The sequence below is a fragment of the Papaver somniferum genome, chromosome 11, assembly GCF_003573695.1.
Source record: "Papaver somniferum cultivar HN1 chromosome 11, ASM357369v1, whole genome shotgun sequence".
NCBI lineage: Eukaryota > Viridiplantae > Streptophyta > Magnoliopsida > Ranunculales > Papaveraceae > Papaver > Papaver somniferum.
In genome coordinates, this window is record NC_039368.1 from 132,184,081 (window position 1) to 132,198,356 (window position 14,276).

The window sequence follows — 14,276 nt, forward strand, 5'->3', positions numbered from 1 at the left end:
CACCTAGAGGAGATCCATGGACACTAAATTGGTGGATGATTATCTATTTCACACATTGAACATAAAATGTTACAACTGCTGCTGCTAGATACCTCACCCATACTACTACTGACATTAAACTTGTGCATAACTTCATCCATTGTAGGAAAAAAACTTATAGATGATTGTGAAAATTTTTATGGATTTTTATGTTCTGCAGATTAAAAAAATGGAAGGAATGCTGGTTTTATAGCACATGGAGCATATTATGACCGTTCAACGGTCATATTGGGGTTATAGAGCTGACGTGCCAAATTTTCCATGTCATCAGGGATATGTGTACAAGTAGCCACGTGTAAAGGATTCCACGTCAGCTTGTACAGTTAGCTACATATAGTAAAATGTTGAGGACAGGTTTGTCCACAATTGGATGTAAATACGTGTGACGTGGCACCATATTTTTGTTTTCAAAAATTCGAATGGGAAAACTTAACAGAGGGACATATTTCTAATTCGGTTCGAAAGAATGACATATTTGTAATTACAATTATAAAGAGGAACGTATTTTTAAAAAACCCTTTTTTGTTTTGGCATTAGCTTTGTGCCAACAACATTCAGATATAAATGAAATAGTGTGTGAAGTATATTGCCCTTTCTTACTCCTGTGGAGGATGGTCCAAGTGGAAACCCGACCAATGACCCATCAAGGTGGGCTACTTTTTGTAATTCACGAAGACCAGTCTTTCCTAGAATTACTAACCGGTGACCGATTTTACTGGGGCCTAAGTGGAAATAGCCTAGTCACTTTGAGCGGCTAAGATCATACTTGCAACTCAGTTTTTGATGTATAGGTGTAATATTTAATCAAAGCTGTTTAGTAAGTATGGTTTTGGGGATTTTTCTTGGGTTCATCATCAAGAACTTAAGAAATGGTAAATCAAATTTCTGGGGGTTTTCGATCTCGGTTGGATTCTTCTTCATCAATAACAGATAATACATTTATTGAGATCTTTATGTATCTTCCTCTAACTTCAATTTACAGATTCAGATCAGTTTCAAAGGTATGGTTTTCATTACTCTCAGACCCTAATTTCATTACCAAATGGTTCCAATTTAACAACAAATCTCTCCCATGGTTACAGTATCATACAGTTAGATTAACTTTTCCTTTTTCTGATGAAAGCCCTTTTCAATTTAGAAACTCATATCCTGATTTACATTCAAGATTTATATCTAGAAATGAACATTTTTTCTCTTTTGAGTTTCTGATAAATGAGATACCATTAGAAGGAGCTGAATTATACCTGCTAGGTTCTAGTAATGGTCTCGTACTTTGTTTTTCAGTAAAAAATGAAGATTATTCGTCTGAGGAAAGGAGGTATCATGTTTATAATCCACTTACTCAGAAATGGGTTTCGATTCCGTTACTACCCCGTTCCCGGGGTAGTCGATTTGCTGTTAGTGGTATATTCTGTGAGTTTTCGTTATCTGCAAGTTGTTGTTATAAGGTTGTGCGTATTCCGATATTTGATTGGCCCTCGAAGATATTTTATGTTGATGTGTTTTGTTCTGATTCTGGTGAATGGAGAAATTTTGAAGTTTCCTGTGATCAAGATGTTGAGTGGTTTGAGTGTGATAATGAGAATGTTGTTACTACTCTTAATGGTGTTTTGTACTGGATGGAAAGGTCGAATAGAATGTTGGTTTATAATATGAATCAGAACAACGAAAGTGATGGACATCAGTGTAGTTTGATCGATCTGCCGGATGCGGACATCAGTGATAATGAGTTTGGTACCCTTACTAGTCGTATTCTCGGGGAGTCAGAAGGGAGGATCTGTTACGCTAGTACTAGAGTTACAAATAGGAAAATTATTGTGAGTGTCTGGGTGCTTGATGATGACAATTGGCAAATGCTGCACAAGGATATTTCAATTGACAAGACCTTAACAGAAATTTATTCTCTGATAGGTGATGTTGGCAAAGTCCGGATTTTAGGCTTCAATCCGCAAGACAGTAATATTGTTTTACTTGGTCGCAAGCATTGGGTTTGGGAGTTCAATATTGAAACCGGAAGTTTTGAAGAGCTTGACCATTCTTCACTTTTGACTAATAGGCATATGAATGTTACGGGGAAGATGGTCTTGCCGTTTGTGCTAAAGGTGATGCCAACAAAATTTTCACCGTCCTCTTGGTAAGACGCCATCCTTAGATTTCAATCCTTGAATACAAAATAGAATGAAGACACTTTGAGGTAACTGAGGAACTCAGTTGTCTCTTTTAAGTTTTAAGTTACGAGTGTTCTTTGGAAACTAAGGAACAATTATGAATTCTATGCCTTACTCTTCACTAAGGAAGTCAAGATGATGTTACGGTTTTTTTTTAGTGTTCTCAGTTTGTTGTGTTTAATTTTTAGTGTTCTCAGTTTGGTGTGTTTAAGGAAGTCTTCTTATTCGGGTTATGATTGCTGACTTTTATATGAAGTGGGCTCCTATTCGATGTCTCTATATTTCTGAACTTTCCTGATACGCTGTGTTTTTACTTGCAAAATTATTTGATCATTTTTTATCCTTATTCTGTAGTCTATACTCAGGTAAGATGATGAAGTCCAGTCTGTCTTTGAACTGTATCTTCAAGTTCAAGGAGTTTTGTGACTTCTGTCCAAGGTCTTAAGTCTCTCTTTTATTGTTATGGTTGGTTTGTGGTTTCAAAGAAATAGGTCTGTCTATGATGGGGTCAAACCTGATGTGAATCATTCTAAGGCCAGAGTTATGTAGAAAAAGCAGGAGAATTGTTTCTTTGAGATTCGTTCATGCTTTTAGAGAGATTAATTTCTGTGCAGATGCTTTGGCTAAGAGACTTGCTAGGCTTCCATCTGGGAGTTGCTAGTCTTAAAGAGTTGGTAGGATTCTGTTTGGGAGGAGAGAAGTGTATTATGGCAGACCCCTTTGGACGCGCCAGGTATTATAGATTTTAGTTTGGTTGCTCTTTTTTGCTGTTTATCTTGCTTTTTCTTGTTTGGCTTTAGATTGCTTTGGCCTTCCTTATCGTAATTTCTTGAGTTGTTGAGTAATAAAAATTTAGCGCAACAGCTTGTTTTTCCATCCCAAGTTTCTGAAGCAAGCTATTCATTTTCAACTGCATCTCTTTAAAAATCCTTTTGATTTATCATGCTAAATCAGATGTGAAAAGGGATCTACAGCCCAACCATAATTTGGCAGCACTTGCAGGGTTTGGCAATGTTTCTTTAAATCTTCCACCCAGTCATTACTTCCAATAATGTTAAAACCTCAATATTACAGCAGGATTCGACCTGGTTTAGTGAAAACGATCCAACCTTGGTACCTTTCTCTACAAAGAAATCCTTCCCCCCCCCCCCCCCCCCCCCCCCCCCCCCACACACACACACACACACACACTGAATGCTGGGATTTTCAGCTTTGATCAAAGTTATGAATTCAATGGATTTCCTGCGAATTAACACTTTGATGTGCTTTTTTTGTTTTGGCATTAGTTTTGGGGCAAACATTCAGTTATGAATAGTGTGTGAAATATATTGCCCTTTCCTACACCTGTGGAGGTGCTGTGTAGGATGGTCCAAGTGGAAAACCGACCAATGACCATCAAGGTGGGCTACTTTTTGTAATTCACAAAGACCAGTCTTTCCGAGAAAAAGCTCCATTTTTGTCTTCCATTTCTTCCCTTTTGGTCAAACATTTTCTGTCTTTCATTCACAAGCACAACCCCCCTTCCTCATCATCTATCACTCATAACTCATAAGCTCTACCTCTCATCAAATTTCCCAGATCCAACTAGTACAACTTCACTAATTTCTTTGAGAAAACTTTAGTGCAGAAATTGAGTGCAAGTTGTTCATTCCTCAAATTTTATCATTCTTGGAAAATTCCCTTTCCATGTCAAGTGGGATTGAGTCGGAAGTTGGAAATCTATCTCAAATTTAGGGGATCGACGAGCTCAGTTATCCCAACCGATTCACATTGTTCTATCAATGAATGCCCTCGTAGTGATTATACGTCCGATCTCGTGGGAATCCCCTCCAAGAAGAGGTATACTTGGATCTGTTTGATAACTATTCACGTGGTATTGAATTGGTTATTCAAAATATTTTTGTATGAACATTATCTTACAAGCGGAATTTTGTTCTATGATCATAGGAAAACAGTACTGAGATGGACAGAACAAGTGCCGGAACATACAGGAATGGACGGTCCCGTAGATGATGAGTATAGTTGGAGGAAATATGGAATGAATTACGTTTTTGGAGCCAGATATCCAAGGTTATGACATGAAACCTAAACATATATAATTCATCCGTTCGCATTTTACAAGTTTAGTCTCTAACTAAGTTCCAGTTCTGTATTTTCAGAAGCTATTACAGATGTAAATTACAAAGGTGCTTGGCTTTGAAACAAGTTCAACGTTCCGAGGAAGACCCATCAACGTTTGTTGTCACGTACCGGCGAAGACATACTTGTATTCAATTTTCAAACAGGCATGATCAACTAGATGAAAAACGACAGAGAAGATCTCTCGACACAGTAATCAATTTTCAAACCGGTTGTCATGTTAAAACGGAGGAATCCGGTGAGGAAAAAGTAGTACTAAAATCACCTTCATTATCATTTCCTTCTGCTCCATTGCCCACTCCAACTCTAAGTATAGAGAGAGATAAAAATTCCTCTTCAATGACAACTGATAATCATTCACTTCATTTGACGAATGAGTATAAGGTGATTCTTGTTTTCCATTTGATGGATAGGTCCTTATTAATTTTGTTCAATTACCAAGTAGTTCTTATTAAAACAGTAATTATTTTTCTCTTAATTGTGGAGATCATATCAATTCGATGTGATGTCCAACGAACATCATTAAGCTTCTAAGCTAATATTTGCGTATCTACATGTATCAGATTTTTCTCTTCATAGTTTGTTCAATTAGCACCTGCATGTAATTACATATTAGATTTTCTAGCTTGGCTAACATATTTGCCGCAACGCTGAGAGTTGAATTTACGTATTTACATATGGATTTAGCAAAATAAGTAAACCCGCTACTACAATCATGGCATTTATCAAGAAAAAATTGCAAGAAACAAAAATAATCAATTTGTAATTCTTGAGCCTAATTGATTGCCATTTAGAGTGCCTTAGATTCTCCATGAATTTACTGAGGATGTCCAGCATTTTGCTGCTGCAAAATATCCATTGGAGTTGCAGTAGGCGATCCCAAACCCTGTGGGCAAAAGTGGATTTTGGATCCAAAGAAGCATCCATGTTCCGATGTTGGTATTGACTTTCCTCTTGAGAGTTGAGATGTATGTAGTCGCTTGGTAGATAGATGGATAATCTAGTTTAAATTTCTGTCTCCACGGACCACGACCGCGATGTGAAATTTTTACCACTAAACTAAATCCACAATTCCAAATAAAAAAATCAACGTAAAGGTGGTGTAAGCGCCTTGATAGGGGCAGAGCCAGTTTAGCCCATGCCAAGGGTTGGCAGTTGCCATCTTGCTGGGTATCTTAAGGACTAGAATAGTTAACAAACTGCTGATTTTCTACCTATCTATCTGGCTATATCTCGTTTTTGCAGAATGCATAGTGCAACAAAAATGCAGCTAAATGCAAAAACCGAGCAAATAGCTAGAGATATTTGGAATTCCAAGCAAGAATACTAAAACATCATTCAAATGCCACTTGATGAGACTTGAGAGTTGAGATTTAAATCCACTAGACTTGAAGACATAATCGGGTTGTTCCAAAATAACTAAAAAGAAACAATGTTTTTTTAATTCGATTAACAAATTTTATCATGTTGATAGTATATTGTACTAATTAAGATAAGCATTAACGCGTCCATGTTGATAGGTATCAAAATAATTTCAAATGCTTTCACACTTCACATGGTAGACATAACAGCATCTACGCGATCGACCTTGACGTACAACCCAAAACAGTCCATGACATCGCATTTCCGGTTTAATCGGACTGACCGATAACGGGGATATAAGATATTTTTTTAAGCTGCGTCACATCATCTAAAAAGACCAGATCAGAAGGTGTTATTATATTCCACCATGTTTGTACTGTATTTCCTCTGGAGATGCACATCGTCATACGGTGAGGTACATAGATAATCTAGTTTAATTAGTATCAAACCGAATGTCTAAGTCTAGTTACTTTTATGCATGACGCATACACGGTGTATAATTTTTGATCCTCTTCATTTGAGCACGTAGGAACGTGAATCCAAACACATGTACACTCTCTATGATTCGTGTCACCTAGGCGACGAAAACTAGTACCATGTGTGCGAATTGGAAATTTTATGTTAAACCGTTTGCCCGCGTAAATTAATGTTGCTTTTGCTATAGATTTTCATAAAAAGAGAGAAAAACATATCCTAATACCGTCCCCTAAGTTGAATTACTGCAAATCGACAAATATAACATCATGAGGTTTAAAGATTAATATGGCGACATATTGAGCAAAACTTGGATCAATTTAATTAAGTAGATATTTTTAGTAGGAAAACAAAACACAAAATGAATAATTGAGGAAATATGATCCAGTATTCCACTTCCCTTGCCCTTTCTTTACGTGTGGAGGTATTGTTTGCTTAGATCAAGTGGGAAAGTGTCCATCAAAGCTGTTTACTTTTGGTAATCCTGTTTTTAATCATTTTTTTCAATATTTTATACATTGATTTTCCCTTAAACTAATTTTAAGAAAATGTAAACAAATCAGGGGTGGTCAAGTTTGTCTTCTTCAACCCTTTGCCCAATTTCAACTCCATCCATCAACTTATCATTCTTAATATGAAATTATTATTGCTTAGTCGTGCTAATCTTGCTTTGGTGATTAATACTTTTACCCAATTTCATGGTACAACTTCTTAAAGTTAGTAATTCATTTTCAGTAATCTCTCAGTAAATTTTTTTTGGCAATGGAAAAATTAAACTCAGCAATTAGTATCATCAACCAAAAACTTAACCACTCTATTTCAATAGTATCAGCTACTCTTTTAACTTTGAGTTTTGACTTTGTGTTTTCAAAGCTGATTTTAGATATCAGCTTCCTATTTTATAAAAAAGCTGATTTTAGGTATCAAGGTTAACAACATCTATAAAAAGCTTCCGTGTTTCTTGATAATAGTTTTTTATTTTTCGTTCTTTTTGTAGATGCGGTTATGCTTGATACGTAAAAAGGAAGCTTTGTGCACTCCAAAAGATTAGACCTCTAAGTCTTATTGGGTGTGTTTTAAAGATTCGTTCAAAAGTTCTTGCAGAAAAACTCAAGAAAGCTATGCTAATACTTATCTCTGATATTCAAGGTGCTTTTATACAAGGAAAGCAAATTCTTGATGGTGTTAATAGCAAATGAGTGTGTGGATAGCAGGATAAAGAGTAAGAAACCAGGAATTTTATGTAAGATCGATATGGGAAAAGCTTTTGAAAATGTAAACTGACAATCTCTATTAACAATCTTAAGAAAACATGAATTTGGGAACAAATGGATTTCATAAATAACTTGGTGTATCTCTAGCACTCACTTGTCAGTTATTGTCAATGGAGGTTCAACTGGGAAATTTAAGCCCAGCAAAGGTTTGAGACAAGGAGATTTTTTATCTCCCTATCTTTATCTCTGGTGGAAATTCTATCAAAACTAATAAACGATGTTGTCGCATGAGGTCAACTCTCTGGCTTTTAGGTGGCCGATTATAGTACAATGATCTCTCATCTGCAGATGATACTTTAATCTTCATTGTCTAGATTACATGTTTACTACCTCACTTTGTTTCATCTCCTTGTAAGTGTGAAAAAGAGAATGATGAGGATTATGAGAAATCTTCTATGGGGTGTTGTTGATGGGAGAAGGAAACTGAAAACGCTCTGGGTACCAAGATACATCACCAACTTTTTCTTAGACAATCTGTATGGACAAACTCAACACAACTCCGAGAGTAAAAACTCAATCAAGGAAAGTGCCTAGAGTTATCTCCCTCTCTCTCTCTCTCTCTCTCTTTTGTTGTTCAAATGTTTACAGATTTGAATCCGTGAACCTAACTACAAAGAGAGTTATTTGAGGGTCCCAAAGAACAATGTCCAAGGATCAATCAAGTCTTTTCCAAATAACAAGGTTGGACCTAGCTACCGTGATTGATCAACACACAACCTGTGATATTTCAATTATAAAGATAAATAATATAATGCTGAAAAAGAAAATAACACAGACACTAGAAGTTTTGTTAACGAGGAAACCGAAAATGCATAAAAAAATCCCGGAACCTAGTCCAAATTGAACACCAAACTGTATTAAGCCGCTACAGACACTAGCCTACTACCAATTAACTTTGGTATGGAATGTAGTTGAGCCCTAAAAGGAAATCTACCAATTAAGGTACAGTCACGCTCCTTACGCCTCTTGAATCTCGCAAGACTCTGCGCAATTGATTCCCTCAGCTGATGTCACCCATAACTAAGAGTTGCTTCAACTCAATTGAAGACTTTAAACCAAATCTGCCTCCCACAGATTAAGCATATATTTGATTTCCTGATTTACGATCTTAACCGATGATCAGATCAAACGATAGATCTAGGTGATAGAAATTGATAGCAACTTAAACAAAAGTCTGGCTATCCTTAAAATCTGGGCTTATGCAACCCGAAGTGCATCTTAGATTATTATTCACTCACAAGTATAAAACTTGCGGAATCAACAAAGTATCTGACGAAGAGATTTTGTTGATTACTATCCATCTTCATTCTGGAGCAAGGCTCAACAAACAATCAAGATCAGGATACTCAAGTTATCAAGATAAAAGATAGGTAGACCTGGCTTCACGAATCCCGGTGAAGTCTTTGTAGTCGCTAAACCCTAGAATGGTTTTTGGAGAGGACGAATCTAGATACAATTACGACACAACAAAAAGTAGTCTCGGGATTCAAAGATCCCAGTTGCCAAGAGTTCCCCTTATATAGAATTCCAATCCTAGGTTGCTTTAGGTTTAATCTAAGATAGCTTTGGAGACAAGTAAACAATATCCACCGTTAGACGAAAGCTTTGAATCTTAATCACATATACAAGATATACACTATGGTTAGGTAAACCGTAACCGAACATGTGTCTCAAGGATAGAATGGTGAATATAACTTGAGAAATAGGTGGTTCAGTCTTCACTTACCTTTTGTCTATGAAGTTCTCCAAAAGGTTCGGTTGATGTTCGCCTTCAAACGGTAGAATGCAAATGACGACTGGATCGTTTCTCAACTCCACTATCATAGACCGAGACTTAACTAATTGTAGACTAGAAATATAGATATAGTTTTGACAACTATATTTGACAACATAGCAACACTTGTAAGTTCGACTGAGCAATGCTCTAACAGAAACTTGCATGGGTTGCTTGGGCCAAAATAATCCTTCTTAAAGATAATGGTGGGTTAGGCATTAGAAGTTTGAGAAAAACCAATCTAGCACTACTCGCCAATGGGTTTGGAGGTATTCCAGAAACAAAAAAGTTTTATCGATGAGAATAGTTCAAGGTCAGGAACGAACTATTAGTGCCATCAGCAGACAATTAACCTCAGTGTCGAAGCTTGTGGAAGAATATAGTGAACGTAGTGCCGGTAATTCAAGACTTCTTAACTTTTGCACTAAAAAATGGTAGTGATATCATATTTTGGTGTTATAAGTGGTTGGACAAGGATTGTTTAAGAGATATTTTTCTGGTAATTTAGAAGGCTGTCAAAGATAAAAACATTTCACCTGCAGAAATGATAGTTAAAAACAGTTGGAGATGTAATTTCAAGAAATATCTTAATGCTAACGAATACTATAATGGGATCTTGTTAAAAGAGATTTAGGTAATGTGCCTGCACTTATAGAGGGGTTGGACGAACTGGTTATCCCGAATGATTTCAGCACTAAGAGGTGCTATGATGCTTCGGTTGGTGATTTTGAGCAGTGTCTGTTTCAAAGACATATTTGTGAGACTAACATACCCAACAAAATTATTTTTATGTTGTGGGTAGGTTTTCAAGATGCGCTGCCAACTAGAGTGTGCTTGTTTTGCAATACTGAAGTAAAGAAAGTCGAGCATATGCTCATTCATTAAACTTTTGCTTTCGAAATCTGGAATTACTTCATCAAAGCATTTAAAATATCCAGGCTTATGCCAAGAACTTTGATTGAGCTCTTTAAATGCATGGTTTTGTAATGTGCTTCAAGGGAGAGGTAAAAGAGTATGGCACATTATACACTACGCTATGTGTTAGGTTATTATGGAAGGAGCGACTTAATCACGTCTTTGGCAACGCATACAAGGGGTCGTCTGAAATAATTGATTTGGTGAAGCTTATTGTGGCCTTGTGGTCTTGCAATAACGGCACTTTCAATTTTGTTAACTCAAGTCTAGTATGGAGCAGTTGAGACATCTTCATGCGTCTGTAAGTTTGTGTGTGCTTATATTTTCTCAGTCTGAAAGTTCAATTTTGTGTCCGTAACTTTCTGTAACTGCACTTTTCTCATTGCCCATGCATGGGTTTTTTCTTAGTATAACTTTTTCAATCATCTTTTTTTGTACATGCGGTAAACCTAACTTTCAGAAAAAAGAAAAAAAAAATCATTGTCTATAGTACCTTATCCTTAAAAGGAAAATTTCACTTTGCTTATTGCATTTCTATTTATGCTCTTTCGGTATTAGTGACAGTGTCCTTTGAATTTTCTTACCAAAACTCGGTACTTTTTGGAAAAATCTGTTGTTCCATAGACTTTCCTCCCTCCTCTCCCACCTCCCTCTACAAAAGAAAAAAGAAAACTCTCGCCGGAAATTCTACCTGCTCGGATCTGGTCTGTTTTGGGCCGTATCTGAGCGGATATTCACCTCTTTTTATTATTTCTCATTATATTTTTGTTATAGATAGGTTTATTTATGTTTTTCTCTTACCATTTGATAAGTTTTGTGCACCTTTATGGTAATTTATCTCCTCTAATAGAGAGGTTTATCTCGGATTTAATGGTCGTTCTAGGGTACTATGGGTTTTAAAATCACTTGAGATGCATTCCAACGACGAGATTTTCATCATTATTGTCTCCGGCGACGGAATCTTCACCGGAATCTTCATCCTTGAATTATCCGGCGACGGAATCTTCAACAATAATATTCTTGACGACGAAATCTTTGTCACAAGTCTAAAGAGAATTGAGCAAATCACTCTAACTTTAGGAGCATTTCTTTATGAATAGAAAAACAAACAAAATGGTTGGAATTTAATTCCGATAAAAACCATTATTCCACCGATTCAATCGGTTGTGATTCATGCTTGTATTCGTCATGTTCCGTTAATCCTTCTCTTTTTCTTGTCGGATTTTTCGGTGTTGTACTTGTATGGCATGTTCTTATTAATTTGTATTCTTTAATTTTTCATTTAAACCCTATATAACCTTGAATTTCCATTAATAAAAGGTTCTTTTGTTACAAAAAAAAAAAAAAAAAAGAAAAATCTTACCAATAACATGCAGTGTGCATAATGCTACAAATTGCAGCTAAATGCACATTCCCATTTGAGGTTTGAGATTCGTTTTCTGATCAACCACTTGAGTTGAGTGTTGAGAAAGTGAGATTCCAAATCCACTAGATGACAGAATCAGGTTGTCCAGAACTAAAATAATTTAATGATTTGAATTTGATTAACAAATTTAATCAAGTTGATAATAAAATACTTATGATAAAAACTAGTGCATCCATGTTGATAGGAACGAAAACCAAAATGTCAAATTGGGTAGGGTAGCTTGGTTCCCATTTCACATTGGTGACATATCAGCATTTACGCCATCAATCTAGCCCATGACGTATAACCCCAAAACGTCCATGACATCATATTTTCGGATTTAAACGGGCTACAATTAACGCGGTTGAACATTTATTTAACTGACATGACATTTAAGGACACACCAATCCAATACTAAAGGACAAACTGTGGGCAAAATATAGGGGTAATATCCGGATAAATGGACACCAAGACCAGTCCTTTTTTCTTCAGTTTTCTACCCAACTCTTATTGTCCCATTCAATTCACCCCACCTCGTCTATCCGGGTCCCCTATAAATTCATGTCAAATCATCACTCAAATCTATCACTAGATCTTCTCACAAATTTCTTACAACAAAAACAAAAACAAATTATTTTTTCCCAAATTCAATTCTCAGATTACTGCACTTCTCAGATTTTCCATTTGCACTAGATGGAGGAAAACAATACTACCGGCATGGGTTATTTGGATCCGAAACTATTCATACTCAATGAACTAGCTCAAGCGAAGGAGCTGCTGAAACTGTTGGAAACTGATCTTCATACTGCTACTTCCACTGATGGAAGCAAGTTGTTAATACCTCTAATATTATCATACTTTGAGAAGTCTCTCTCCTTGTTAAATGGAAGCAAGTCAGAAGCCGGCAACAATCAATCTCAAATTACGGCATCGGAGACAGATAGCACTCCTACCGATTCACCTCGTTCTGTTAACAGAAGTCCTCGGAGCGATTCCGAATCCGATCTAATGGAACCTCCCTCCAAGAAGAGGTATACATATGTTAGTTTCTTTATATTCAAAAGGTTTTCGATTGAAACTAATTTTCTTTGTAATTTGATTCTGCTTCTGTAGGAAAACAGTGGCGAGATGGACAGAACAAGTACGTGTTTGCGAACAGACAGGACTTGAAGGACCTCTAGATGACGGGTATAGTTGGAGGAAATATGGACAGAAAGACATTCTCGGAGCCGCATATCCCAGAGGCTATTATAGATGTACACATAGAGCTGCTCAAGGGTGTTTAGCAATGAAACAAGTTCAACGTTCCGACGAAGATTCATCGATCTTTAATGTTACCTATTGTGTTAGACATACTTGTGTTCAAGCACCACATTTACTACCAGGGCAATCACAAAACAAAGCTGGTCTAGAACATCAAAAGCCAACAAAATCATCACAAGAAACAATTATCAATTTTCAAACAGGTTGTCATGGTGAAACGCCGGATTCCGGCACGACAAAAGTAGTACAAAGATCACCTTCATTTTCATTTCCTTCGGTTCCGGTGCCTAGATCGCCTTCATTCTCATTTCCTGCGGCTTCAATACCAATTCCATGTGATGAACAAAAAGAAAATAACAACAACATTTTTTATTCAATGACACCTGATAATCACTTCGTGGCTAGTCCTTTTTCGTCTCCGTCAACTTCAGGATCCAATTCCGTTTGTTCTAATTATGGACTAGTGAACAACTTAGAAGATGGACAGGATTTACAAACTTCGGATTTCGATCTTTCTGAATTCACTTCAGCATTTGATTCTCCGGATCTTTACATGGATTTTGATTTTCTTGATTCTAATTTTCGGTTTGATATGTAGTACCTTTGTTCCTCGTTAATTTTGTTCAATTAGCTACTTGTATGATTGTTGAAGTACAATTTTCCACACACAAAAAAAAAGTAAAAAATAATGTAAAGAATTTCTTACATTGGTTTAATTTTCTAATTTAGATACTAATTGATACAACTTGAAACCTTTTAAATTAGAATTCCTAGCTACACATAATGTAAAACTGATACCATACGAACAACAATATTATGATATGACAGTTATATTTATTGAATTTTTTCTTTCATAATGTTATCGTATGAACAGCTAGGTAACAACATTTTGACAGCAATTTGGTGTGACAGAGAAACTTTTTGACCTTTTTATTCTGTTTTGTTTTTTCTGCCAGAGTATGCAGTTCATGATTAAACCTCTAGATAACTATCTTAATTTCTTAATCAATTTCGAAAAAATTCAATATTTTTTTTGATCGATAACCAAGATTATACTAGATCAAAAGCGGAATACAAAAGGGATATATCCACCCAAAGGAGGGAAGAAATAAAAAAAACAAAAAATAATAAATAAATCCTGAAAGCAAATAAAAATCCTCAAAAAAACTCTATACGCTAGGGTGGTTCAAAAAAAAAAACCTCATCACAGATTGAAAGATATTCTTTTATTCATTTCATGATAAGATATTCTTTTATCGAGAAAAAAAAATTAAAAATTGAAAAAAAAAACATATCAATATGGAGTAAATTCCTAAAATCAATCGGTCATTTAAGTTTTAGTAAATATATAAAATGAATCAAATATGATCGTCTGATAGAGGGAAAAAGTGACATTAACACTGACGCTAGACGTCATTATTTCAGTTAATTAGGACGTAATAAATCAGTTGATCTAAAAAACA

General features: G+C 35.9%; 3 protein-coding genes across 3 annotated transcripts; all 3 read left to right on the forward strand.

Annotated features, from left to right (window-relative positions):
- Positions 1–908: 908 nt before the first annotated feature.
- On the forward strand, positions 909–2,177 carry LOC113325193 (F-box protein At1g49990-like). The gene has a single exon (XM_026573406.1). The coding sequence runs from the start codon at positions 909–911 to the stop codon at positions 2,175–2,177; it is 1,269 nt and encodes a 422-aa protein (XP_026429191.1).
- A 697-nt stretch (positions 2,178–2,874) lies between these two features.
- On the forward strand, positions 2,875–4,934 carry LOC113320209 (probable WRKY transcription factor 41). Its single transcript, XM_026568145.1, has 4 exons — positions 2,875–2,940; positions 3,835–4,046; positions 4,155–4,277; positions 4,367–4,934. The coding sequence occupies exons 3-4, from the start codon at positions 4,201–4,203 to the stop codon at positions 4,878–4,880; spliced, it is 591 nt and encodes a 196-aa protein (XP_026423930.1). The 5' UTR covers positions 2,875–2,940; positions 3,835–4,046; positions 4,155–4,200; the 3' UTR covers positions 4,881–4,934.
- A 7,191-nt stretch (positions 4,935–12,125) lies between these two features.
- Positions 12,126–13,425, forward strand: LOC113323190 (probable WRKY transcription factor 53). Its single transcript, XM_026571466.1, has 2 exons — positions 12,126–12,581; positions 12,664–13,425. The coding sequence occupies exons 1-2, from the start codon at positions 12,244–12,246 to the stop codon at positions 13,409–13,411; spliced, it is 1,086 nt and encodes a 361-aa protein (XP_026427251.1). The 5' UTR covers positions 12,126–12,243; the 3' UTR covers positions 13,412–13,425.
- The last annotated feature ends 851 nt before the right edge of the window (positions 13,426–14,276 follow it).